Source organism: Carlito syrichta, unplaced genomic scaffold, assembly GCF_000164805.1.
Source record: "Carlito syrichta isolate Samal-C Ts95f unplaced genomic scaffold, Tarsius_syrichta-2.0.1 Scaffold288844, whole genome shotgun sequence".
NCBI lineage: Eukaryota > Metazoa > Chordata > Mammalia > Primates > Tarsiidae > Carlito > Carlito syrichta.
Genome location: NW_007232940.1, coordinates 450,740 through 478,252, shown reverse-complemented (window position 1 = coordinate 478,252; position 27,513 = coordinate 450,740). Strand labels below are relative to the sequence as shown.

Genomic DNA, 27,513 nt, shown 5'->3' with positions numbered 1-27,513 from the left:
ATAAAGTCATGCTCTTTCTTGTACTCTTAAATTAATTCAAGTCAGACTTTGTGCAGTTTCACATGCTACTTCAAATAGGCCTTAACAAAATAGATAGGTTAGCCGGGCTCAGTGGCTCAGCCTATAATCCTGTGCCTTGGGAGGCTGAGGTGAGTGGATTGCCTGAGCCCGCAGGTTCGAGACCTGCCTGGGCAACTTGGTGAGAACTCATCTCTACAATAAATCAAAAACTAGCTGGGTGTGGTAGCGCACACCTTGTAGTTCCAGTTACTTGGAAGGCTGAGGCAGAAGGATCGCCGGAGCCCAGCAGGTCAAGGTTGCGGTGGCCGGGAACGGCCACTGCACTCCAGTCTGGGCAACAGAGTGAGACTCCAACTCAAAAAAAAAAAAAAAAAAGATAGGTTTTAGAAATTAAAGTGAAATTCTGTTAAATATTTCTGATTTTTTTCCATTGACATCTAAGATAAAGTCAGATATTTCTTCTGGCCTTGCAAGTAAGAAAGGATGGCTTGGAACTATGATGAAAAGCTTCTTGCAGATATATTCATTCTTTTGGAAACATTTATTTGGAGGGAAAACAAATCCATTCTGGAAAGTTAAAAAATTCTACTAAGATATAAGTATTCTCGTACTTTTCCAGAGTAAGTCACAAGATAGAAATGCTGAAAATAACAGAACAGTATAATGCTAGATATTATGGAGGCATGTTTGTTTATCAAAAAAGTTGTTTTGCTGAAAAGATTGCAACATTCCAAGTTCTCCAACAGCACTCCAATCACCCCCTTTCCCAAGCTTCAATCTATTTTCACATACTTAGATTTAAAAACAAGGAAAGTTCTTTACTTTTTTTTCTTTTATTCTTATCATCCCTTATCTTTTCTGACATGTTTCAGCAAGCATTTCCAGGTAAGAACAACAAAAACATGGTCTTACTCAGACCTAAAAAAATGGGAACAAAAATGGCCACTCTTTCCTCCATAACATCTGAAATAGTCAATTCTTAAGTTACACTGGCTTTGACCCTTCTCATCATAGCCTAATGAATGGTTTGTTTGTATTACTAAGGCCTCCTGAGCAGTTGTTGCTCAAATTCAAATCTTTTTGGAGACACTAAAGAAAAAATCTAACTTATTGCTAGAGATTAGCCTAAAATGAGAATTCCATTTGCATTATAGATCAAGATGGAAGATTCTTCCAGTGATGAGAACTATCAGGAACACATATACATACATTTCCTTAAAGAAAATTTTTGAGAAGATTTTAAGTTTCTCAACTTTGGACTGTTCTAAGTAAAGCCCAGAATTTCACTGTTTCTGTATTTTGATTAGCAAGTATCAAAAATATTGTCAAACAGTAGTTCTCAAGGGTTTCTTCACTGTGACATATGGTGTTCCCATACAAACTCACTTATATGGGCATACTATGTCACCCAGTATACAACCAAAAAAATATTTTTTGTTGTGTGAGACAGAATTTCTTAGGCAATAATATCCACTCTGCCATTTTCTTTTCCGGTAATGAAAATATATTGGAGCATAGTAAAATATAAAACTTTTATAGGAATAACTAAAGAAAACTCTTTTTTCAAGACAAATTGTTATAAATAATGATACTGTGTTAATTGAATATCACATCACAGTTACATTCCTAGCATCTGGAAAACTGTTGGTACAAAGTGCATACTCAAATTAATATACGTGGAATGAATGTATTAATCTTGAACACCAGCATATTATTAAAATCATGGTTAAAATATTAGTATCAGGATCTGGGAATGATTTACCTATTTGTGGCAAGAGTATAAATAAAGTCATGTATATATTCAAGATGCTGATAATGTAATATAAACCTCTAAGTTAATAAAAAATTTGTAATGAAAGTGCCATTTATTTCATTTTTCATATATTTAAGTGTAAGTTCTACACAATAACTAATTTCTAGTCAAAACTATTACATTCATAATCCTGACACATCTTTCCATTCTTATCCTATTATTCTATGTTAATTTTTCTCTGTCTTTCCTCTTTCATATTTCTGATTGAGGTCTTTTGAAAGATCCATTTGCTTATAAGACAGCAAATAGACACACAGACTACATGTTCATGGAAAGCAACACCTAGATCCTGGCTTCACTGTGATAACCTTGATCAAGTCACTTTAAATTCTCAGCCTCATTTATAAAACTGGCTCAGAAATAGTAGCTGGAATTATTATGTTTTGCTCTAATATTATTGTAGTAACCATTTGCTAATTTCAGTAGTAGAGACATAGGGTGTATGAGCTAATTTAATTTGGGTGAGCAAATAAAAACAGAAAAAAATGGTTAAATTCATCTAAAATGATAGATTTCCCTCTTGGTAAGATAAAACTGCATCACATCATTTTCACTTTACTCTTGTGACAAATCCCTCTTAGAGTCCAGCATATTCTTATGCTCACATATTTAGTGTTCATGCATGCCCTGAAGCATTTAACTTGAACTCTTCAGAGAACAAAAATAAGATACATGAAAAATTTGATGAGTTTTACATCTGGTCCCTGGAGTTGATTCTTCAATTTTAAAATGTCTTTACATTTATAATTTCTTCCCATTCTCATCATTTCAAATCATATTCCTAGAAGCTATTTGTTGAGTTCCTAGGTCATGCCAGACACTAGACATTTATTTAATCTTGACAACGTCATTAGAAGGCATTTCACAAATGAAGAACCAGAGCCGAAGGAGTTAAACTGTTTGCCCAGGGTCCACGTAAAACCAGGTTTTAAACCCAGGTCTGCAAGATTGCCAAAGTCTGGGCTCTTTGAACTGAACCATGTTGATGCTCAGAAAAAAAAAACTACCCTCATGCCGTTGTAGAGCTTGAGGGAATTGGAAAAACCCACGCTACTACGATGTACATCAAACACACTTTTCAGAAAATACAGAGAAGCCTAGCAATGGCAAAGTTCTTTTGCTGCTGGTTAGGCAGGGAGATAACAAGAAGGGAAGTATTCTTCTCAGAAATATTTCAGGGAGGCTCCAGTTCAATTTGGAAATACTATCCAATCCTCCCTCTACCAGTGATGAATCGTGATCTAAAGGCCCCTCTAGGTAGCTTTTTTTAAACTCTAGATGTTTTCAGAGACTAGAAACACCCCAGCCTTCATCACTGAAGAAAATAAGTCAAATCAACTCAAGACTTCAATCTGTCTTGACTGTTTTTATCAGCCAACATATGAACAAATGACTTGCCACATTTTATAGTTTCATCCCTAGGCCTCTATCTCTCTAACAGTCAGCTGCCTCTCCCCAGATTTCCACTATCTATTTAGCTTGTGGAATGAATTATAGCATATTCCCTCTGAACAATGTACACCACCTGTATCAGTTACTCTAGGAAGACATCACTTTGTGAAAGGAAGAAAAAAATCTCTGTGTTTGGTATTCATTTCTTTCTTTAAACCAAACTAGAGTAAGTGCAAATATATATAAAATAATGCTGAGTCATAGGTTTATATGCTAATTTCATTATTATTAACAAGTGAATTTAAAATAATTATGCCATGTGTACAATACTATCCTTCAATTTTTCCTCAAATAATTTAAAGGCTTGCAAGACCCCCATCAGATGGGAAATAACATGCAAAGGAACAAAATTAAAATTGGAAAGAAAATTAAGATGTCCATTGTGGCATTACTTATAATATCACAAATTAAATATTGAACAAATGTTTAGCTATAATGGAATGACTGAATATGATGATGCTGTTTACCCAACAAAACATTGTGCAATCATTAAAGTATGTTGATAAATTATTTTTAATTTTGTGACTTATACCAGAAAATTAATTTATATATTAAGAAAAATAGAATTTGAAAGTTATGCACACATACACACATGTATAGCCTCAACTATCAAAAATTGACATTCTGAGACAAAATACTGAAAGACAGATCACCTGGTTGTTGATAGTGGTTATCTCTGAATGACAGACCGATAGGTGATTTTACTTTTCTTCTTAATACTGATTTATATTTTCCAAATTTTACCCCTTGAGACTGTATAGCTTTTATAACAGGAAAACAAATATTTATGTATGCTTCAGTTTCCTTATATGTAAAATGAGGATGATAATAATAATATCCACATCTTAGGATAGTGCTGGCAAGTAAATGAGAAAATACTTGCAAAGCCCCTGCCATAGTGCTTAGCATATGGAAGCACTCAACAAATAGCAGGAATTTTTTCCTTTTGTCTTAAAGAAAGTGGAGTGTGATTTAGCATATGATATTTTATTTTCTTCTCTTGAGTTGTGACCAATAGGAATGATATGTCTAAGAGCTTGTGAAATAAGAAAAAGACCAACACTTTTGCACATTCTGTTTTATAAAAACTTGATAGCAATGTTGTGACTTGTAAAAAAATAAAATTCAGGGTAGGCATGGAAAGTAAAAGTAGATTTCAAACACACACACACAAATCACAGACACATGTAGACACAATATCCACATGCACATACACAATGCAGGTACACACAAAACATAATACCTCCCACATACACACACAAAAACAGACACACAATATCTATGCACATACATACAATGCATGCACACACAAAACACAATACCATCCACACAAAAAACATACACATAGACACACGTAATATTCATACACAAGCACAATGCATGCACACACAAAACACAATGCCACACACATGTAATGCACACAAGTCATAAATACATGTAGATGTATACAATATCTATATACATACATACCCTAACACACAAATCATAAACACACATGTAGTATACATGATATCCACATACATACCTACAATACCCATAACACATTCACAAAATATACAAAATACAAAATGACACACACACATGCACACACAAATGGTGCAGAATTGCAGAATTTTCACCTCCTGGGCAGACAATATAAAGAATTTACTTCTGCCCTTTATTGCCAAAATCCAAGTCCCTTTCTTCTGAAACTGTCTCATACATTCAAAACATAAATCTGTATTCATAATTCCCTCTAGTAATATCAAGTGATGGTCTAACCCAAGGTGCCTACGGATTATGTTTGCTCCCATTTTGAGCTCTACGTTATGGATTCCTCATTCCACGTACAATAAAATCCATACCTAGGTCTGCATAGTTAGACTTGAAAAATTGCTTGCGTCCACAAAAGTACAGCTCAAAGTCAGTTTCATTCGACCTGCGCAAAGTGTATCCATTTTCAAGAGCAGCAAAAGCATCACAGGTATAACGGTAGGTAATGAAACCATAGCTGTCTCTGCAATGGACAAAGAAGAGAAGTTCAAAGCTGGTTAAGAAGCATTAGCATATAAGACTGTAACCCTTTCTACTTTGAGAGACTCCGCCGGTGTCAACGTCTGAGCCACTGCATCCATTTATCAGTGTGATTGTCCTGTCAAGCAGCTAAATACTTATTTCTGGGACAGGAAATCTCAACTAGAAAGATTAATAAATAGGGATGAAAGAAAATAAATAAGGTTCTGAACTCAACATGTCATCTGTCAAAGCACTTACATTGGCAACTCCCATCCCAGTAATCTTATGGCCATAATTTTTTACATACGTCAGCTTCTAAACAAGAAATAATCTTGAAGATTCTCACCCATCATCCCGCAGATTTACTGTGCACTCCTCAATTTCACCAAAAACTTCAAAACGGTCCCTCAGTTCTGTCCGTGTTGTGTCAGGTCTGATTTTACCAACATAAATCACACGGCGTTCTTCCTATGGGGGGAAGTAAGGAGAGATTTTTGCTAGTTCTGGAGGTGGGAAAGAAACTGAACCTCTAGAAACACTGATAAATGTACAATCATGCATAATATGAATGCACAGAGCATGCCAATTAGAGCTAAACACACACTACAACTGAAAGAAAGACAACACTTGAACCAAGTGTTACTTCCTATTTCCTCAATATCAATCTCTTCTCATTACGTGCATTCTTCTCAATACCCCTGTGCTTTTCTACCTTTCATATCCATCTCTGTTATTCTCTCGGGTCAACTCTTGTCTCAGGGGAAAAAAAAATTGGAGCAAAGCAATCTTTTTTGTATCATGAAATAGCTGAGTAATACCTATTGAATATTTGAACACTTGTGACTTGATTATTAATCTTCGAAATTGGTATGAAACTGAACTGGCTTGTAAAACTATTTAATTTCTAATTAACTCAGAATTCTAATAATGAGTCGAACAAACTCTGACATCCTCAAAAGAGTGGTTCTTAAACTCTAGTATAAATAAAAATTACTTGGGATGCTGGTTAAAAATGCAAATTATTGGGGTTTATCCCAGCTGTACTGGAAAAAAAAAAAGAAAAGAAAGAAAGGTAAGGTTCAACAATCTCCATTTATAACAAGCACACCCCAGTGATTCTTATGCAGGTGGTCCAAAGACAATAATTTGAGAAATACAGTCTTAAAATGTAGGACATTTTAAGCTAGGAGTCTCCAAAGAATAAGAGTCAAATAAAAGAGGTTATAAATTTCACTTTTCCAATAAATCTAGTCTTATTTTAGGAATAGACTGGAGGGGTGTGGCCTAATTTTCACAAGTAGAGTCAATATAATCATAATCTGAAAGTCATCAGCAATTTATAACCTACAAAATATGGGAGTGATATTTTATACCCTAATGATAAGTTCCTTTTTTTATAAAACAGAAATGTGTTCTTAGTGTAAGAAGCAATCCTGTATCTCTTGTTCCATGAAGACAAGACCAAAGGTAATGATATCTCTCAAAACTGAGACAAAGTGCTTTAGGAATATTGGGAGTTAGTATAAAGGATGTGCTTGCCAACTAGTCTGTATGTCTACCAACGACAAACAAAAATAAAATGAACTTAAGGTTGCAGTGATTTAAGTTAGATAGAAGCAAAGACCAGAAAACAGAGGACTAAGGTACAGATTTAGCTTATCTAAGAGTTCTCTCTGGATGTTCTCAGAGTTTCTGGACTTGGATAATGAAAAAGGTAATTTAGGCTGAAGACAAAAAAGATGCCCTATGTTATTTACTTAATGTTTTTCCTTTTCATTTGCCCACTATTTAGCAAAAAATCTGAGAAAGAGGAGGTACCCAATAAGCACTTGTGAAATCTAACTGAACAGTTCACAAACTCTGTATCTTCTTAGATTATCTGATTACCTATGCCTGGTCTTCTTTTAACACATGTAACACTCCTGTCTCTATTTTTATCAGGGAAGTAAGTTTCTCTGAGCTTCAGACTCAAATAACCAACTATCTACTTGTCATCTCAGGTTGGCTGTGCCCTAGGCACCTCAAAATATGCTAACCTTGCCCAAACTAAACCCTCCAGCTTTGCCCTAACTCCAGTTGATGCTTTTCCAATGTTATTGTATCAGTGATGTGAACACCTTCTAGCCAGTTATTAAGGACAAAACCCCGTGACTCCCTTCACTCCTCTTTTGGTCCCCCTCCACATAACCAATTGTTCATTAAGTTCTGTTGGTTTCTACCTCCTAAGTCTCTCTCTAGTCTGTCTCCTTTATTCCACCTTTCCTAAGCCAAGCCATCAGCTTCCCTTTCTGGACTAGTATAACAGACAGTCTCTTCACTTGGACCCCTGTGTCCACGTTTATTCTCCTCCAACCTATTCTTTTACTGCAGTCAGAACAGTTTTTGCCAAGGAAATGGGAATCCAAATGTGTCAATTGCCATCTAAAACATTCCCATGGCTTCTCAAAACTTACAAGGCCCTGTATGACTTGAAACTGTCTTCATCATGGGCTTTATCACCCACATCTCATTCTTTCTTTGACTCTCTTTTCCAGTCCCACCGAGCTTCTATCAGTCTCTAGTATATACTGTGTTCCTTTCTTCCCAAGACCTTTGCACACGTCATTCCTCTGCTACCTGGAACATCCTGGTCACACTGCATGCCTCTTAAATCCCTCATGTACACATACTGTCTAGTATGACATTGAGTTCAATAATCATTTTTTTCTGATACTTGAGATGAGGTCAGATTTCCTGTTAGTTGCTCTTATAGAAAACTCTATTTCAACATGTAGTTCTAAGGCCAACTGTAATTAGATAATTCATAGTTTATTCGTTGTTCAATGTCTCCCTCCTCCTGGCAATGGAAGCTTCATGACAGTAGAGACCACAATTGTCCTACTCACTACTTAATTTTAAATAGAAACCTGAAACATAACAGAGTCTCAATGAATATTTGTCATAAAGTTCACCAATTAGTCATCTTTAACATTTACCCTGTACCTTTCACACATTTAAGACACCTAAGTGTGGTCCTTATTCGCTGAGAGTCTCCAACACAAAAAAGAATGAAAGTTGGGTCTTTATCATAGGAAAGATAGCTCAGCTGAGTGAATCAACAAAGGTTTCCATGATTCATTTTTACAGGTTTAAGTATAAAAAGTTGCAGGGTAGTGACGTGTTTCCAGGACTCTCACTCATAAAAAAAACTCTGAAAATCAGAGGTGGCACTCAGCCACAACAGTTGGTAAAGCACAACTCCTTGGACAATAGCTATATAACTGACCAGGTGAAGTCTAGCAAACAGAGCAGCCTGCCTGATTGCCTCCATGTAGATTGTATGTCTCAATCAAAGGCTGTAATTGTGCTGCTCCAGAGCACCCAACATGCTCTGGCAGTCAACAAACAGAAATGGATAAGGAGGCCTGTTCCAGAGCAGCGCTGAACACTTTAGCAAAGAAATCATAATACCACATTCCATTCTATTTACGCATCCAGCTTTAGCGTGATGGAACTGTTATCTAAACTTAAACTTCCTGGCGCCTGCTTGCATGGGTGTTAAGAATTTTTTTTTAATGAGCCTTTTAGAAAAGTTACTACTGTATACAAGGAAAGGAGGGAGAAATGCAAAAAGAGAGAAAAAGAAATTGAGCTGTTGCAAAGAAATTGCTCAACTACCATTATGGGAATACACACTGCCTATGTATTCAAGGAAATTTGAAGTTAAAGCTAAAATCGACCATATGTATGCCCATATGCAGACATATTGGGACAGTCTCTGAATTGCAGCTTTATACAAGTTGTATAGAACAATGATCCCACATAAAAGATAAACCAGAGGACCTTTTATAATGGATACTGATACATTCTGCAGTAAAAAGAAGATACAACCTAGAGGGGAGAAACAGGAAACCAAAGGGCTCTTCCACAATCACTTAAATTATCGATATGTCTACATCTCTTTTTATGAAACACAGGAATGACACCATGCCTCGCTACCTTACAAAGATTAGGGAAAGAATACATGGTGCAATTCTCATTTGAGAAAACTATTGGAAGTGCATGATTTTCCTAGTGCTAAAAATGAAAATAAAAGGCCTCTAAAAGTCTAGAAAGCAAAGACAAAAATCTTTCCAAGATTGGCCAAAATGTCTAGCAAAGAAATGATTCTTTTAAACATGTTGCAGTTATATTAAGCAGATGAATAGATTTCATATCTTTAAAATAACCTTAACATTTGCAGCCAATTTTTCAAGACATTAATTTCTAAACAGGAGATGAAAGGAAAAGAAATCAAAATGCTTAATAACATTTCCAACTTCTTAAGGGCTTGAAGGAACTCTAAACTTTTGGAAACAACTCCTTGAAAAATGATTTTCAGACTGGTTTTCACTATTGAGGAGGATGGAACATTTATCAAATAACTTTTAGCTTCAATTTTCACAAAAGCTAGTTTGCTGATGGGGTGAATAATAAAATTGAAGATTTATGTTGTATTAACAGCGACAGTAAAGCCTCATTATACCAAAACACAGGGGATAAATAAAGAAAAAAACTGACTGAATTAACTGGCTTTGCATGATCAAAAATCTGTATCAAGAAGAGTATAGAGTTCCCTAGTTAGCTGGGAAAAACTTACAAAAGTTGTTTCTCATCAAATAATAAGCTACTCCTGGTAAAAGGGGTTTTATTTAGAAAAGACAGAAAGCAGTGGAGAGACGAACATTTGTTTATGCCAAGTACTGCATTTCATGCTTTTTAGTAGGTTGTCTCTTTAAAATATCCTGTAATGCCAGGTAACAACAAAGGAGAACCAGATATAATTTAGATTTTGGTTCCCTCTACATTTCCAAGTCAGGATGATGTGAAAATCCCTCATCCTATGCTAAATAAACTGCATATACATTTTGGTGATGAGAGATTTGTGCTCATTCTCAGATTCGCTGTACCCTGAATCCATCAACATTTCCAAAGATTTTATAAGTACTATGAATGAACGAATGATATACCTAGGTATTCTACTAACAGAAAAGGAGATGAGGATTGAAGTACAAAGGAAAGATACGAATGGACAGACAGAAATACTAAAACTCTGGAAAATGCTTTAAAAAAAAGTTTTTTTTTTCTTTCTCGTGCTTAGTATTGATTACACTGATCTAATTCAGCAGGCATTCAATAAGTACCTACTGCTAGGGGGTATCCTTAGGGGAAAAACAAAATTATAGCATTCAATTTTCCAAAGTTATCCCCATTCAAGTACCACGTAGCAATATTCCTGCTTAGTACCTAAGACTGGTTATTGTAAATAAGTCTTGGTTAATTTACTTAAGGGCCAAAATGCAAGTAAAAACTAAGAGGCAAGTAAAAACACTACTAATGTGAAAACTATAGACTCATAAAAGAGTCTTAGTGAAGGACAATTGATGCAAAAAAATGTATGTATTTCAGGTATACATTTGATGAGTTTGGACATATCCACATGTCCATTGTCCCATCACCAAGATCAAAGTACTAAACATAGCCATCACCTCCAAAAATTTCCTTATGTTCTTTTGTGGGGGTTGTCTCTCTCTCTCTCACTCTCCCCTCCCCCTTTCCTTCCTCCCTCTCTTTCTCTCTCTCTCTCTCTCTCTCTCTGCGTGTGTATGTGTGTGTGTGTGTGTGTGTGTGCATGAACACATAACATGAGATCTATTCTCTTAACATAATTTAATGCTAATTATTGGTACTACATTGTACAGAAGATCTCCAGAATGAATTCAGTCTGCCACAAAACTGAAGATTTCTAGATACTCAAGTTAGAGGGATAATATCACATAAGCTCACTCACATAAAATATTTCTGTAAGATGTTTGAACAGCAAAACTATTTCATTTTCTTCAAAAAGAATTACTCTGGGAAATTGTGCAACATTTTTTTTTTCATTTCATTGGGAAGAAGTTTATAATTATCAGTGATAATACACTGTCCCTGGCTCCTGGGCTGAACACTGACCGACGAAAATAAGAAATGAAATGGCACAGTCTTTGCCCAGGCACATCTGGTTTTGGTTTTAAGCACTGAGCCATATCATAATGTCTAGATTTGCCCTTTAAATTAACATCCCATTATCATGTTTTCTGGCAGGGAACTGTACATATTGCAAATGGAGTTGGACTTAGAACTCCACAAGAAATTAGAGCAGTGACAGTTTAGACATTAAGTACTAAACTCTGGCTTGCAGATTCCCAGTATAACCTGAATTATTTCAAGCGTATAAGGCTGAGAAAGACAGTGAGTGAATTGGTTTCTGAGAAAGAGTTTGGATGGAAATTGAAGGAAAATGAGAACTGAAACAATGGGAACATGCAACCACAATATGTAATTCTGCACTATTAATTACTAATTATTAGTGTTCTCTTTACATTCTGATTTGTTGCACTAAAGTTGGGTTGGATTAAGGCTTTCAGAGACATAAGCAATGAAAAGTATACAGACCTTTTAAGTCACTCCCTTCTTATGGAACTCAAAATAAAAGAAACGTAGACAAAGGTAGAAAAGACTAATTTTGTAAAACATCAATTATTAAATTTTTAAAAGGTTTTTTTCCCCCATTTCCTTTAGTAGGCTTTGTTTTGCTGGTCCCATGCTCTGACTACTGGATAATATAGCACCATATCCAAGATATCTTAAATGTAAATTGCTTCTTAATCATTACTTTAAGGGAGTCTCAAAAGTTGAAAGGAAATCACCTATCCAACCAACATAGGTGAACTATCCTAGCTTTCTCAGCTGTTTTATTGAATGACTTTCCAAGCTAATTTAGGCAAATGAATAAAAAATCATTGCCTGCATCCCTATGCCCAAGTCTATCAAAATATACTTTGTGAATGCATTATGGCACAAGAAAGCCAACCCTTTGGAGGAAGAAAATCAATCAGAAAATTTTCCTGTGAGCAAACTCATTAAATAGCTCTATGACGCCTTCAGGACAGATTTCAGAATCTTCAACTTGAGTTACAGGACTCTCCAGGATTTGCCTTACACCAATCCCTCTGTACTTATTTATTGACCCTCTTGTATCCCAGTATTCTAGTTAAATGACTAGTAGTTTTCCAATATATCTTACTCTTTTTCAGAGATTTGTTATAAACTGGATGCGATGTCCAATAAAAATATGGTGTAACATATGTAATTTTTAATTATTCGAAAGTCACATATTTTAAAAGGTTAAAAAACCTAAAAATTCAATATTTGGCTCAATATATTCAAAATATTATCATATCAGTTTCTGATTTATACAAAAATATTAATGAGGTATGTTACACAGGTTTTATACTATCTTCAAAATCAAAGTGTGGCTGGGTGCAGAGGCTCAGCCTGTAATCCCAGCACTTTGGGAGGCCGAGGCAAGAGGACTGCCTGAGCCTGGTGGTTCGAGACCAGCCTGGGTAACTTGGTGAGACCTCATCTCTGCAATAGATCCACATACACACAAAAATTAGCCAGGCTTGGTGGAGTGCGACTGTTGTTCCAGTTACTTGGAAGGCAGAGATGGAAGGATCGCCTAAGCCCAGCAGGCTGAGGCTGCGGTGGCTGCGAGCATGCCACTATACTCCAACCTAGGTGACAGAGTGGGACTCAAACTCAAGAAAAAAAAATTCACAGTGCATCTTAATTTGACCTATCCAAATCAGTCATAGGGTTAGTGGCTACATATTGGACATTACAGGTGTAGAAAACCTTTGCCCTCCCTCCCTCTAGGATTGAAATAAATCTCACTCTCCATACAGATGTCCCAGGTCTAGGTACTCACCCATGTACCACCACAGTACCACAGATGTACCCTTTACCACAGCACTATCTATCATGCTATATTCCCTATCCATGTATCTTTATCACCCATAGACTTGAAGCTCCATGGATGTGGAGACCACATCTTTCCTAATTTGATATCCCATATATCTGGCAAATATTTATCACAAAAAGAGCTGTGATTTTTCATTTATGTTAAACAGAAACAGCATATCATTGTCCAAGTGGGAAATGGCTCAACAGTAAGTCCCAAATCTTTATTAAGTGCTTACTACCTCTAGATCACTCTATTAGTAAACACACTCTGTGTTCTAGTTTTCTTTGAATCTACTTTTCAAAAACAAAAACCAATCTCAAAGCCCAAATCCTCATAAATGTTTCACTAATGTAAAATAATTTAATATAAGCCATGTTGATGTTTGCACCACAAGTGCTCTTTCAAAGAGAACTGATAGAGACTATTTTTATCAAGGAATTAACTAAGGAACTGGTAAGCATTTATGACATAAGGGAACAGCAGCATGGTATCTGTTTTCAAACTGAGGTTGGTGACCCTCTGAGTGCCTTTGGTGCCTCTAGACCAAAAACACTATTTGATCTATTTGAAAAGGGGCAAACTATCAAAAAAGACACCTCTTTTCCTTTCTTTAGTTATAAATCTGGCACCAAATCATCTTTGGAAGGCATGAAATAAACACATGTCATTTATTTTAATATTTTTGATCAAAATATTAACCTGGTTTTTGTTATAATTGTGTTGTGTTTTGGTCAAATGAGCAAATTTATGATGAAACTATCAATTTCTCTCCTTAGTATACTATTTTGGGGGAATAAATAAAGAATTTTATAAAAATATTAATTTGTAAACACCACAATAACTATTTTTCTACATGCTTGCTCAATATGATTCTCTTTTGTAATGATTAATGGTAATGTGCCATATTAAAAGGCTTTGTAAACGATATGGCACTATATAAATGTGAGTTATTATAATTATTGAACAAGTCATTAATTAAATATAGCAATATTAGAAAAATTGAATTTTTAATTTTCATTAGTATTTGTAACTGTTAAATAATGACACTGGCAAATCTTAATATCACTGCTCATTTGAAAGTTGAGAAAAATGAGGGAAAGTGTTATAATGAGGGAAAGTGAACAAAGACTTTGATTCAGTCTTAGGTAGATTCAAAGTTAAATGACAGCAAACATCCTAGAACTTTTGTCTAAGTGTTCAAATATGTCTCATTTGTTTCTCCTCGAGTGCTTGTGATTAACAAATCTCTCATTTAACCTTTGTCCCCTAGCTGGTAAGTGTTGGCTAATGCTGCCTTTTTATTCTATTAGTCAGCTCTTTTACATAGGTTTTACAACACTTTGTTGATGTTCAGTGAGTTTTCTTAAAGAAAACATACAAATCTAACCTTTACATTCAAAAATCATAATCCCAGCGCTTTGGGAGGCTGAGGCGAGTGGATTGCCTGAGCCCACGGGTTTGAGAACAGCCCAGGCAACTTGGCGAGACCTCGTCTCTATAATAAATAAAAATTTAGCCTGGCATGGTAGGGCACACCTGTAGTTCCAGGTACTTAGAAGGTTGACGTGGAAGGCTCACCAGAGCCCAGCAGGTTGATGCTGGGGTGGCTGTGAGTGTGCCACTATACTTCAGCCTGGGCAACGGAGTAAGACTCCAACTCAAAAAAAAAAAAAAAAAAAAAAATCATTTCCCTAAACCTTGGTTAGCTCAGATGCAAGATATGTCAAAAGCTGATCATCACTGAACTTACTCAGCAGTTAGCATAGACAGGCAGCAACTGCAATGAACAAAAGCAGTGCTGTGTCTGATTGATTAGCCATGGCTCCCTGAAGCACCATGTCAGGAAAGACCCTGTGGCTCTGTGGGGGCTCAGTAGGAAAAAGTGCCATGATTGATTAGGAATGCCTGCTGTGGGCATGGACTAGATGTTGACAACTGGACTGCCTCATTTTTACCATTCAAGGTCTAGATTGATAAGCAGTGGTAAAGAGTTGGGGTAAAGTCTACCTGTTAGTAATCAGCTGATGAAAAAGAGAACTGATCTTCAGAGAGCAAATTTAACATAACCTGAATCCTTACACAGAAAAGTATGTATTATCTATATGGCAAGTGACTCTAACACCTCCCAGTAAGTGGTGCTGAAATTCATAAAATGGTATTGCAAAGTAGTTCATAGGAAATGTGGATATGTCCAGTACTCAGGTGTTGATCTACCACAAGTAAGAAATGATGACTTCCTTAACAAATCTTCCTCTAACATCTCCTCTAAATCTAATTTGAACCCAGTCTCCTTATGGGCCACTCAAGTCCCATGTCTGCCCAATAAACAAACACTGAAACCAAGCAGCAATAACTCCTCATTTCCCAGTAAGAGAAACAGAAAGAAACAGAAAGAAAAACTCATCCTGTGATCAGAAGGAACCCATATCTGACCCCCCAAAAAATCTCTACTCCCTTCATCTTTCAAAACAAAAGTTTCAAACAGCAACAAACTTCAAAATGAAACTGTAAATGAGAAATATACTGACTTAACATTTTGTTTTCCAATAAGCTGAGTTAAGAGGGATTGAAGAGTTATTGATATTGTAAAGTCAAAAGGTTGTAAATTGCCTATTCTAAAAAATCTAACAGAACCTTAGCTTTGTTTCTTTTCTAATCTACCCAAAAAAAGAAGACGAAAAGAAAAGAATAAATAAAAGCCACACACATAAAAAGAAACCCTCCTTTAAAAGGATAGTTAGCTCCAAGCTGCTTACAATTGCCTTCTGCCTCTGTCTCTCCCTTTGTTTGGCCCTTTCAGACTCCCGCTTCTCATACTCTTTGCGGTATTCTTCCCTCTTCAGCCTTTCGTGCTGATATTCCTCGTAGCTGTCATACCTGGGAAACATAACTTCATCATTAAGTCAACCACCTCAATTTGCATGAGAAAAATAAATAATCATTTGGGGAAGTGGGCAGGGTTTTCAATAATGTCATCTCCAGGAGGGAATAAAACGAGCGGAAGGAAAGCAACATGCCTCATTACCTGGGCCTACGGCTGTAGGGCGATCTTGAACGTGATCTCACATACAAGGGAGAATTTCGGTGTGTGCGGTGTCTATAGTGGCTTGACTCATAGTAGTAGCAGGATCTGGGAGAGGGGAGAAAAACAAAAGGGCATTTGCAACTGCCATTTAACCCAAGTTTATCAGCACTACCAAACATCCTCTGAAACACTGTATTACAGAAACTGGCTTTTTCTTTCTAGCAACTTAGTGAGATTTCCCAGTGACAGTTTGTGATCATCTAGTCAGCTCAAAGGTCTGGGAGTGATGTGTTCTCTCTCAGCGTCTCTTATTGATGTTAACACTGAGCACCAGGTCTAGTATACTGTCAGCTTTATCTTGCATGGATCTCAACTATCCTGGCACAGGGCAGCTCTCCAGGTAATGGAAAAAGTTAGATGAGCAAGTTTCTTACAAATTGCTCTCTCTGATCTGACTGGCTCAGGGCACTGAGCTCAGAGCTGACAGATTTAAGAGAACATGGAGAGGGATGTATGTGTAACAATATTCTCGTTAGTTCCAATGGCACTAGGAACGCAGTGGTGAGGGGCTGTGTTGGCTGTGGATTTTGAATCATTTTTTTCTTTTTTACTTTCTGGGAACACCTATGTGCATTAGGTAGGTTTTTCCAAGGTTTACCTTGAAGAGGATCTACTGCCTGGGGACCTTGATCTTGACCTGGAATATGGTGATCGGGAACACGACCTATGTCGAGAAAAGGACCTTGAACGAGAGCGCATCCTTTGGGGTCTTTGAGAAAATAATGATTTGGGTGGTGACACAGAATCTCTACATGGAGAATTAAAAGAAGAGCAAGAAGGGGACACATCGAACAATGAATAGGATTGTGTGCCATCCCAAGGGTAGCTCAGTTTATCACTTTCATCTTCGCTGTCATCAAACAGGCCATCCATGGCTAGTCCTGAATTTATAAACATAGGTAGTTTGGAGAATTGTTCATTACTGAAATCACCGTCCCTCAGTTCACTGGTCTTATCTGCTTCGTCGTCAAAAACAGCTTGACTGGGATGACCGAAGTGCTTGTTCAGCTCAGCTCGGATTTCCTGGTCTTGGAGCTGTTTTCTGGTGCTGCAAGGAGAGACCTGCTTGCTTGCCTCCAAAGTCTCTCTCAGGTAGCACTGGTCTGAATCTGTAGAAGAACAAATCTGCCCCTGCCAATCAGAGGAGGCATCTTTATATTCTAGTTGTCTAGAGTCTTGGAGCTCCTGTGATATATTAATGAGTATTTCCGTTTTGGAATTAATTGACTGACAATAGTCATGGTCACCAAACAGCCGTAGACTGGGCCGCTTGGTCTTCCTTTCCTCGTGTCCACCGGTGAGCACTGAGGACTTGCTGAGTTGTGCATACAACTCGGATTGCTCGGGCCCTTTCTTGGTGGAATTATTGCCTTGGGTACCAGAAGACTCACTGTACCGGGGCTTCTTTGATGGTGGTGGCACCACAGTCTTGCAAGAGGACTTCAACTTTGGAGAAGCCCTGAAAGGGTTATCTTGGTTGGTTTTGTGAGGAGGAGTGGTGGGTGGAGTTAGGCCTAGGACAAAAAAGGAGAGAAAGAGAAAAAAGAGACAGAGGTAATATCTCTTAAATGTCAAGACCCATTTTCTAACTTTTCTAAGATATCAGACAAAGGTTCAAACGAGTGAAGAAGAAGGAAACTAATTTCATGACAAGACTCGAAAAACTGGCTTTTCCCCTAAGCCTCTATCACCAAGAAAAGATGGATCTCCAATGCTAAGCAGCAGAGAGAACCGTAGTACTGTATATTTAAAACACCAACACTAGCAAATCCTGCTTCCCAGAAAATATGAACACATCACGCCTGGACTGCATGGCACTAGGTATTACCAAAACTTGCATTTTCAAGAGGATTGCTTAGGCTGCTTTGTGAAAGATCTACAAAGTGGGACTCAGGAATCACAGGATAGCCTTGGTGTCTGTAAAGAATATCTCAGAGGATGAAAGCAGCTCAGGGTCGTTTGTCCAACCACCGAAATCTACCCGTGGAGCCAAGGAATTAAGTAACTTAAACAACAACAACAATAACAACAACAAACAATGGGATAGCAGCAAGTGTGGGGCAGGGTGGGAGTGACATGGACAACTTCAAAATAAGTTCAACGAAATATGACAGACGAGTTTAGGGACCTAGAGCAAGTCCACAACTTGACAGCAATGATTCTTTGTCTCCACAGTTCATTAACTTAGTAAACCATGGCTAATGTAGGTATAATACATTCTTGTAAACATAACTAATACAGTCTGTCTAAAATATGGTTCTGCAACAGAAACCTAAGCGAACAGTAGCACTAAATACTGCAGTGCCCACGGACCATTTTATTTAGAGCACAACATCAGAGAGGGCTATGAGACTGAGAGATTGAAACGAAGTCAAGCTTCAGCAGCTAACTAATTAAATAAATAAAAAGTGAAGGAAGAAAGGGGGAGTAGCCATCAGTTGTCACCCTTTCTGCTTTTCTAAAGAAGGGCAGAAAATCTCATCAGAAGCCACCGTGGGAGAGTCTGTTAAGAGAAGTAGTTCCCTCTGTTAAGTCTCCCCCCTGAGTAAGTGTTACTCTTCCCTTTTGCCGAGGAAGAATCATTGTGAAATGGCCCTAGAATCTAAGGAACTTTGAAGAAGGGCAGGTTGGAGTTCAAATAACTTTATGCTTACAAGGGAACATTTTAGTTTACAATACATTTTCTATTTAGGAGGCTGGGTGAACGCTATTCAGCAAAAAGAACTTCAAGTCTGCTAACAAGCCTGAGGTTAGACTTAAGGCAAGTTTCAAGAAAAAAAAATCATACCTTGCTGGAAAAAATATATATATACCAAGAACCAAGTAGGTCACAGAAAACCACATGAAATTTTGATATGAACAGGAAGACACTGCCTCATTCTCCTACTTTACAATAAAGACATGGAAGACATTGATGCTTTCCCCTAAAATGAAATATTTTACACCTATATTTGGCAATTTTTATTATTCAGAGCTGATTCTCCTTAGCTGAGGAAGGAAAGGGTAAAAAAATGCAAAGCGGTTTGACTTTGGAATTCTATTCCAGAAAAATTCAGAAAGACAGGGAAATGCAAACACAATGAGAAGGGGATACTGCTCTTCCTTCCTACCACACCTGAGTCTCAAAAAAGCTTCCTTTCATTAGTGGCCACTCTTTTTTTTTTTTTTTTTTGAGTTGGAGTCTCACTCTGTCGCCCAGACTGGAGTGCAGTGGCCGCTCCCGGCCACCGCAGTCTCGGCCTGCTGGGCTCCGGCAATCCTTCCGCCTCAGCCTTCCGAGTAGCCGGAATTACAGGCATGCACCACCACGCCCGGCTGATTTTTTGATTTATTGTAGAGATGAGGTCTCGCTGCCCAGGCGGGTCTCGAACCCGCGGGCTCAGGCAATTCACTCACCTCAGCCTCCCAAAGGCGCGGGATTACAGGCTGAGCCACCAAGCCCGGCTTAGTGGCCACTCTTGTACAGTCACCCCACTGCTGCTGTAGTAAAGAGGGTGACTTTTTGCTGGATGAAACACAAGTGCTACTGAAGCACTCTCTCCTTTTGTTTCCTTTTGCATAGATGAGTATGTAATGTCTTTTACTCAATCTAAGAAATTTCTAACTGGGCAATCTTTTATCTTCTCTCCTTTTGTCTTGTTTCCTTTACCTTTTGAACTGCCCCCTTCATGCACACTACATACTAATTTCAACCACATGCTACCTTCAACGACCACTGCAACACATTTAAAAATAAGAATTCCTTGTAAAGAAATGGCACATTCTCAAATATTTCTCATAGGAGTCTAAGATGCTTATGGAAATAATAATGAATAATCTCCCTTTGCTCAGCAAATATTAAATACGTTCAATGACGTAGCCCTTCAGTTGGAGAAAATGACATTCCACATCCTAAAATCCAACTCCATAAATTTTTTCATGATCAACTCAATTTAGGGCAAATTTACTTCTCCAATAATTTACTGTCGGGATTTTTCTCTTGATATCTATCAGATATTGCTATATATTTTTGCTTATATCTTTTTCAAAGTGAATTATATCTTGTCTCTTTAAGTAGACTATAAGCTCTTTGTAGGATGCTACTTGGGCTTATTTGTTGCAACTCTGTTGGTAACTCATTTTTATTTTTATTTTTCTAGGTTTTCCTTTAGTGGTAATCTCACATTTCAGGGCAGCCCAAGAAAAAGTTGGGAAACTGAGTGAACATTTTTAATGAGATGGTTCACAGAGCATCCCTGCTACATGTTGCTTTGTACACCCAGGTATATGTATTTTGACTGACATTTTAGATTTATAAAAAGAAACCCTAAACTTCAGAAACACCAAATTAGGCCACTATTAAAGAGAGACTAGTTCTAAAAATAGCTCAGGTTTCTAGGGATTTCAAATATAGAAATTCTTTTTAGTCTTGAAAATTTGAAACCCTTGTCCTAGCACTTAAGCTCATTATCGCTCAAATAACTGGTTCTCGAGTTGCTCTGAGGAGTAGAGACACCCTGATTGCACTTTCTTTGAGTTAAAAACAAAGCCTTTTACCTGCTTCATATATTGGACAGCTTGTAGCCATTGAACTGTCTGCAGGTCACTGAATACCTACTATGTGCTGGATACCATACCAGAGGCTGATATTTCAAGGACTCAATTTCCAGGGACATCACGGTCCATTTTTATAAAGAAACACTTCTTTCAAATTTGACAAAAGTATATTTTCTTGCAGATATCCTTACAACTTACAGAAATGTCCAGAGACCACTAAATTTGAAAAGAAGTGAGTAAAAATATCAGGACTGTCAATTTCTGTTGACACCACTTGTTAAAACAAATGAGTAATACTTGCTATTGGATGGAAGATATTTTAAGATTAGTGAGTAGTTGGCTAGGGGAAAATAATTTAGATAATTCCCTAAACCTTTTACTGTTTGCTGAAACATCTTTTATTAAAGAACATCTCAGAACAAAACTGAGAAATCTCATGGATGATAACACTTTCTATCACCAAGTGCCTAATTGAAAATCTATCTCTAGATATAGTTGAGATCCAAAGCAAAATAAAATGAAACAAAAATGTAAGGCGCATTTTTTTTTTCTTTTAACGTAGTGTTGAACTTTTAAGAGATGCTGATGGGACAGGCAACCCCTGGCTGCCCCTGAACTAGCTGTATTTCTCTAACCTCACCTCCTCTACCCAGAACATTTTCCCCAGCGGGAAGAGAGAGGTCAGTATTTAATCCCTTGATGCCACTACCTTTGCTCATCTTCCCACTAATCGCTGGACTCTCGATTTCATTCCACAAGCCTAAATCAACAGTGGTAATGCCTCCCATAACCTCTGGATTATTTCCTGTGTGTTGATTTTCTGGGGAATGTGTACATTTTGGTGTTGACAGTACAAGGTATATTCCGTGCTCTCTCTTGAACTTAGCAGGTTTTGACAGATTTATGTGAGGACAGATGGCCATTACAGGCTGAAGGCTGACAAGAGGCAGTTCCGAGCATTGTTAACACACTTGCACAAACTCTCAGCAGTGCAGCTCGGTGCAGAATGTAATTCAGACTATAGCTTTTTTATTGCTGCCTATTTTCTTTTGTCAAAAGAGCCTGCTGTGCAGAGCAACAAATGGCTGCTATTACCCAGAATGTAATGGGTGTCAGACAAATCACATAACACAAACAATCAAGAGTATGTAGGTCATATTTCAACAGAGCACAACCTTAGCAATATTTATGATTACTGCATTGAAATGTGCTCTATAATAAACAAGCACCTCTACATCACTCACACTTATGCACTTCTGCACTGCAAATCTGGGAGAAGTGGTACACACTCTACAGTCATCTTTTTAAATGGCCCTTTATTTTTAAAAAAAAGTCAAAGATAACTTTTGTTGTGTTTTGTTTTTCATTATGTGCTAGAAAACGATTTTCTTTGAGGAGTTCTCTTTGGGGTTTGTTTGTTTAATTGAATGACTCTGACAAATGGTGAGTCTTCTCCTCTGTTTCTTATGCTGTGCTATACACCCAATGACTTCAGCAGGATTTTTTTTTTTTGTAATGGTTTATACCATTTTACAGAATCTACTGAGAAATCTGAAACTTACTTTTGAGTTTATTTAACAGTGGGACTTTGTGTTTTGCATGCCGATTCAGGCATTTAAGAAAAAAAAAATAAGAAGATGACTTTCTAAGTTGCTTAAAAACTCACCAAAATAGGAAGACTGGGCAAAGAGAGGTGTATGACTCTTCCTACTCACATATTTTAGGCTTCAGGAACAAGGTGTGGGTGTCAAGAGACTTGGGGTGGGTATTGAGGCTGATATTCACTCACTCAGTACCAATTGTTACCTCTACACCGGTTTGTTAAAATGTTTAGTTGATAACAGCTCCTCTGTGCCCTCCACACCCCCACTTCCAGAGGACTCACTGAAGTTTCACAAGATCCAACAACTCAAGTGTTAATACTTGGTATAGAGGGACCTCCCATAATCCCCTCTGGTCCTCCAGCTGGCCTCAGTGCACTGAAGTGGAGTGGCCTGCCTTCACTACTTTTAAAGTATTTTCACCCACTGATGATTAGAGAACAAATTGACCTTGCAGAAAAGCTTCAGGTCATTCCTATGACATGTGCCTAATTCCTCAACTCTTGCTCCTGGAAGATGAAGATATTAATTAGCCCTCATGTACTTTCCCACAGAGCAGGGGTAGGAGATGGAGGGAGAAACCCGGCACTTTAGGTGTCTACCACCAAACCCCAAAGTTAGTACAAGAGAGGAAATGGCTTTGTTATCCCTGGCTTAAAAGAAATAGGATAGTACAATTTCCAGAAAAGAAAACTGAGGAATAAAGGAATTATAGTTATAGCTACTGGGTTAAGAAGAATGAGAATGAAAATGATTGAAATATGGAAGAAATTCCTGACAGTAAGAGTTGGCAAACATTGGAATGGGCTGTAAAGAGAATTTGTTGAGTCTCCCTTTCTTGGATTCAGGCACAAGAATGGATTATATGACCTGTCAAAATCACTGTCCAGTTCTCTGATGCTATGGTTTTCCTTTTAAAACTACCAACTGCTGCTCATATTTTGCTTCGGTCTATTTTTGCAAAGATATGTCACATACAAAAGAAGTATATACCCAAGGCTAACAGCTTTTTGTCAATACTTATGCTGTTTGTTAATATTTTTCCATCGAAATGAACGTTTAAATGGGAAGTCCTAAAAAAGACAATATAGCATTCAACATAAAAGAAAATACAAATTAATTGGTTAATGAGTGTTTTTCTTTTTAGATTGCAGCATCACTAAAGCACACTTTGAATGGCTGCTGATTTAAATGTAGAGGAAAAAATTAAGTGAAAAATAAATAGCATCAAAGCCCATATCAATGGGATTAAAACTATGTTGAAAAAACATATATCAATGGTGGAAAAACTTGCTGAGATCTAGTTGTGTTAAGATGATGAGACAGTTGATTATTTTTGCTCACCTTGTTTTCTTAATCAGTTATAAAATAGTTGTAATGCTTTCATAATATTTACAGTAATAACAATAAAACAATGTACATATATGCACATGAAATATAAGTATGTGTGTGTGTATACATGAAATTTTGGGGTCAGTAACTTTGGTGTCTAACTACGTTTCCTCATATCTGTGGTAGAAACTGTCACCTTGTTGAACTGACATTGTTTTGCCATTCCCATTTCAGAAACAAAAAAGTGTAGCACTCTGAAAATCTCCATATGCAGTAGATTTAAATGCCTTCTGCCAAAAGAGCATTCTCTTTTCTCTCATCTTGCTTTACTAACAGCTATTTTGAAATCAAATTAGATTTTACACCTGTAAAAGAGAAGAGTTTTTTTTATCAGCCAAAATGAGCTTTTAGGACAATCACAAAGAAGTCAGACCAGCTGGCAATACCTAATAAAGCTAACTTCCTATCTCATCCCTCCTGTTTTCCAAAGACACTGCAGATGGGGCAGAGGCATTATTCTGGAGGTCTTAGAATCGTGTTGACTCTTTACATTTCCACTTAAACATTTGGAAAATTTCACTAAAATTTGTGAGTAAAGAAAAAAGAAGACACCAGAAGGCCTGGGCCACAGATTGAACCACTTCCTCTGCTGTAACCAAAGAGATCATGCCTATAGACCAAGGTTCAACACACCAACAAAATGAATGCTGTTTCTATCCTCACCACCCACCTGCTGCACCTGTGGCAGATATCGCTAATTGATCATGACATTCCCACTGAGCACAGACTTGGCTTTAGAATCCTTCTCAACACAATGCTCCTGGCAGCCAATACCAATCAATGACACTTGGCTAGTGAAATGAAGCCTATTTAACATACCAGATATCAATTATTATCTTTAAAATTCAGATTTCGGGAAAGAGACATAATTTCTATTCAGACAGACCTGCTATGAACCCAGGTTTCACCACATAGCTAGAATCAGCATATAGTTTTTTTCTTCAGTAATGAAATGGGCAGGGAGCCAGAAAGATACCATATGTAAAGTACCTATTAGAGAATGCCTAATTGCCAGAATTTGTAGTACTAGTAGTAGCAACTTTTAAGAGATGCTCGAAGAGGTACTTTTGCTACCTTGACTGGGTAAATACCACACTAACACCAAGCAGTATTTGTCCAATTTTGTGAAGAAGTAGTAGGGGGAGGGTGCCACAAAAAATAATAAATAACTTCACATATGATAGTGCCAAAGAGGATATAGCAGCCAGGTCAGCAAAAGAAAATAGATGAAAACAGAAGAAAGTTTAAAAGATGAGAAGCAGAGCAAAATGACCTCTATAGATAAAATTTACTCAGAACTAGTAATTAAATATTTAAAATTTACTGAATACTTATATAATAAACTGGCACTCCTGTTTTATCTCATTCAATCTGCACTGTGCCCCAGTGAGATGTAGATACTGTTATCTTCCTTTGATGCACAAAAATCTTGAGTCTTACAGAAGTTGAGTAAATTGACCAAGACCATATACTAGACGGGAGTAAATTCAGAATTTTAACTTGGGTGTATCCAACATTCAAGCCGAGGGCTTGAAGATCACTAAACTATGCTGTCTGCTCTTTAAAAATTGTGATATATTACTTCTATTTTAAAATTGTATTTATTTATTCAGAGACAAAGTCTTGCTATATTGCCCAGGCTGGTCTCAAACTCCTGGACTGAAGCAATTCTTCCACCTTGGTCTCCCAAAGTGCTGGGATTACAGGCATGGGACACTGCAACCAGTTCATGATATATTACTTCTTTTTTTTTTTTTTTGAGTTGGAGTCTCACTCTGTCACCCAGACTGGAGTACAGTGGCCGCTCCCAGCCACCGCAGCCTCGACTTGCTGGGCTCCGGCAATCCTTCCGCCTCAGCCTTCCAAGTAGCTGAAACTACAGGCGCACGCTATCATGCCTGGCTAATTTTTGATTTATTGTAGAGATGAGGTCTCGCCAATTTGCCCAGGCGGGTCTCGAACCTGCAGGCTCAGGCAATCCACTCACCTCAGCCTCCCAAAGGCACGGGATCACAGACTGAGCCACCAAGCCCGGCTGATATATTACTTCTAATTGGAGCTTTGCTGCTTTGCAAAATGTTTTAATTCAGATTGAACTACATGACATTTCATTTTTACGTGTCAAAAATGCTTGAATACTGGCAATTTTATTGTTCAACCTATATTTTAATGCTTTGAGTCAGACAGTAACTTCATTGGTAGCTATGAATATGGCTTTTAAAACGAAGAAACTGCAGTTGAGAAAAGATCAAGGATACGGGAAACAGTCTTAGCAATCAGATGATCACAGAGGGAAAGTATACGCTCCATATTGCAGTTCCTTACAGATTTCACTGCCTGTGCCAAGTTCATTGCCATCTAAGCATCACTTTGGTTTCCTGCCTTCTTGCTTCGGCTCCAACAACATCTTTCCTTTCTTACACCCATACGTCAAAGTGTGATGCAAATACCTTTTCCCTGAAGACTCCACAAGTCAGTGTAGACAGGTTAGTCTATGGAGAGCTGAGTTTCCTCCACACTCCTTTCCGTGGGTTCACTAGGATAATGGTATTGCCTTAATGCTTCCTTTAGTCCTTGACTGTCTTTACAATTCTTTTTAATCTTTTGCATAATCATTGTTTTTAAATCTGAAGCCATGCGACAGTTTCCTTAGATAACTCCTTTTCTCCCTTTGTGATTCTTCTGAAGTGTAGTCATTGTTTGCAACATTCTTCAAAGGCTACTAAGCAACAAATTTTACTGAAGATTTTTAGAGGAGATAAGAGACATCATACATTGCATAGCATTTCAAACGCAGAATTTTTCTATTAAAAAGAAAGCTTTCCCCCCAACCTCCTCCTTACACTACCCTCCAGGCAGGTTCCAAACTTCACCTTTCAGCTCTCTTCAGCACACTCTAAGTTTCTCCTCATCTCCTTATTTCCCTTTCACTCTAAATCCTTCTCTCATGAAATGCAATTGGCTCTACCTCGGCTTCTTCAATTTATATCATCACAGTTGTTACCATCACACTCAACAAACCAAAATGACCCTCTGGGCCTACCTTTCTTGGAAGGTGGCAAAATATCCAACAAATAATATTTGCTTTCTAGATACTTATCAATATGTGTTATTTTCCCAACAAACTATAAACCCATGTCTTAAACACAAGAACATTTATTTAGCAACTACTATTGTCAAGCACTATGCTCCATGCTTTATGTAGATTATTTTACAGGTCTTAACTTTTGTGGACTCACCAAAACCTACCATATTGCTAGCATACAGAGAGTATTTAAAATATGTTAGTAAATTGAATTTCATTGTCTCCAAAAACCTTTCAACAGAACCAAGAATAAAATATTTAAACTAATAAGATGAATGCTGATTTGCTTACTAAAATGTGTCCACTCCATACAATTTTAAAAATCCCTAGAATTAATGAAAAAGTATGTTATAAATCTCTACCTGCCTTTCAATAAAGTAGGCTATTCATCTTTCAAATTTATAACTAAACTATTTAAAACTAGGTATTTACCAATGAGAAGAAATGCTCAAATTTCTGCCAAGAAGAAAATAAAAATAAGTGATTTTAATAATACCATCACATTATTAACAGAAGAAATGCAACTTAAATAATATGCTGATGTTCACAAATTAAATACTTTAAAAACAAAGATACCCAAAGATGCTGCAAAGATATTATGAAGCAAGTATATTCATTCAGGGTTAATGTTCAATTAGAAAAAGAAATACTCCTTTTGGAAAACAATGTGGCAATATATATAACAGACCCTCCCAAGATCTATACATCCTTATTTTCAGTATT

The 27,513-nt window shown here is 37.3% G+C and overlaps 1 protein-coding gene across 5 annotated transcripts in view; it reads right to left on the bottom strand.

Annotated features, from left to right (window-relative positions):
• Positions 1 to 27,513, bottom strand: part of PPARGC1A (PPARG coactivator 1 alpha) — a 462,550-nt gene that overhangs the window by 4,496 nt on the left and 430,541 nt on the right. For all 5 annotated transcript variants that reach the window (XM_021710391.1, XM_008053899.2, XM_008053900.1 and 2 more), the window contains 5 exons: positions 16,775 to 17,690; positions 16,117 to 16,221; positions 15,848 to 15,968; positions 5,628 to 5,749; positions 5,131 to 5,282 (listed from right to left, as the gene is read on the bottom strand). In XM_021710391.1, coding sequence (XP_021566066.1) covers positions 5,131 to 5,282; positions 5,628 to 5,749; positions 15,848 to 15,968; positions 16,117 to 16,221; positions 16,775 to 17,690 — 1,416 coding nt within the window. The remainder of the gene's footprint in view (positions 1 to 5,130; positions 5,283 to 5,627; positions 5,750 to 15,847; positions 15,969 to 16,116; positions 16,222 to 16,774; positions 17,691 to 27,513) is intronic.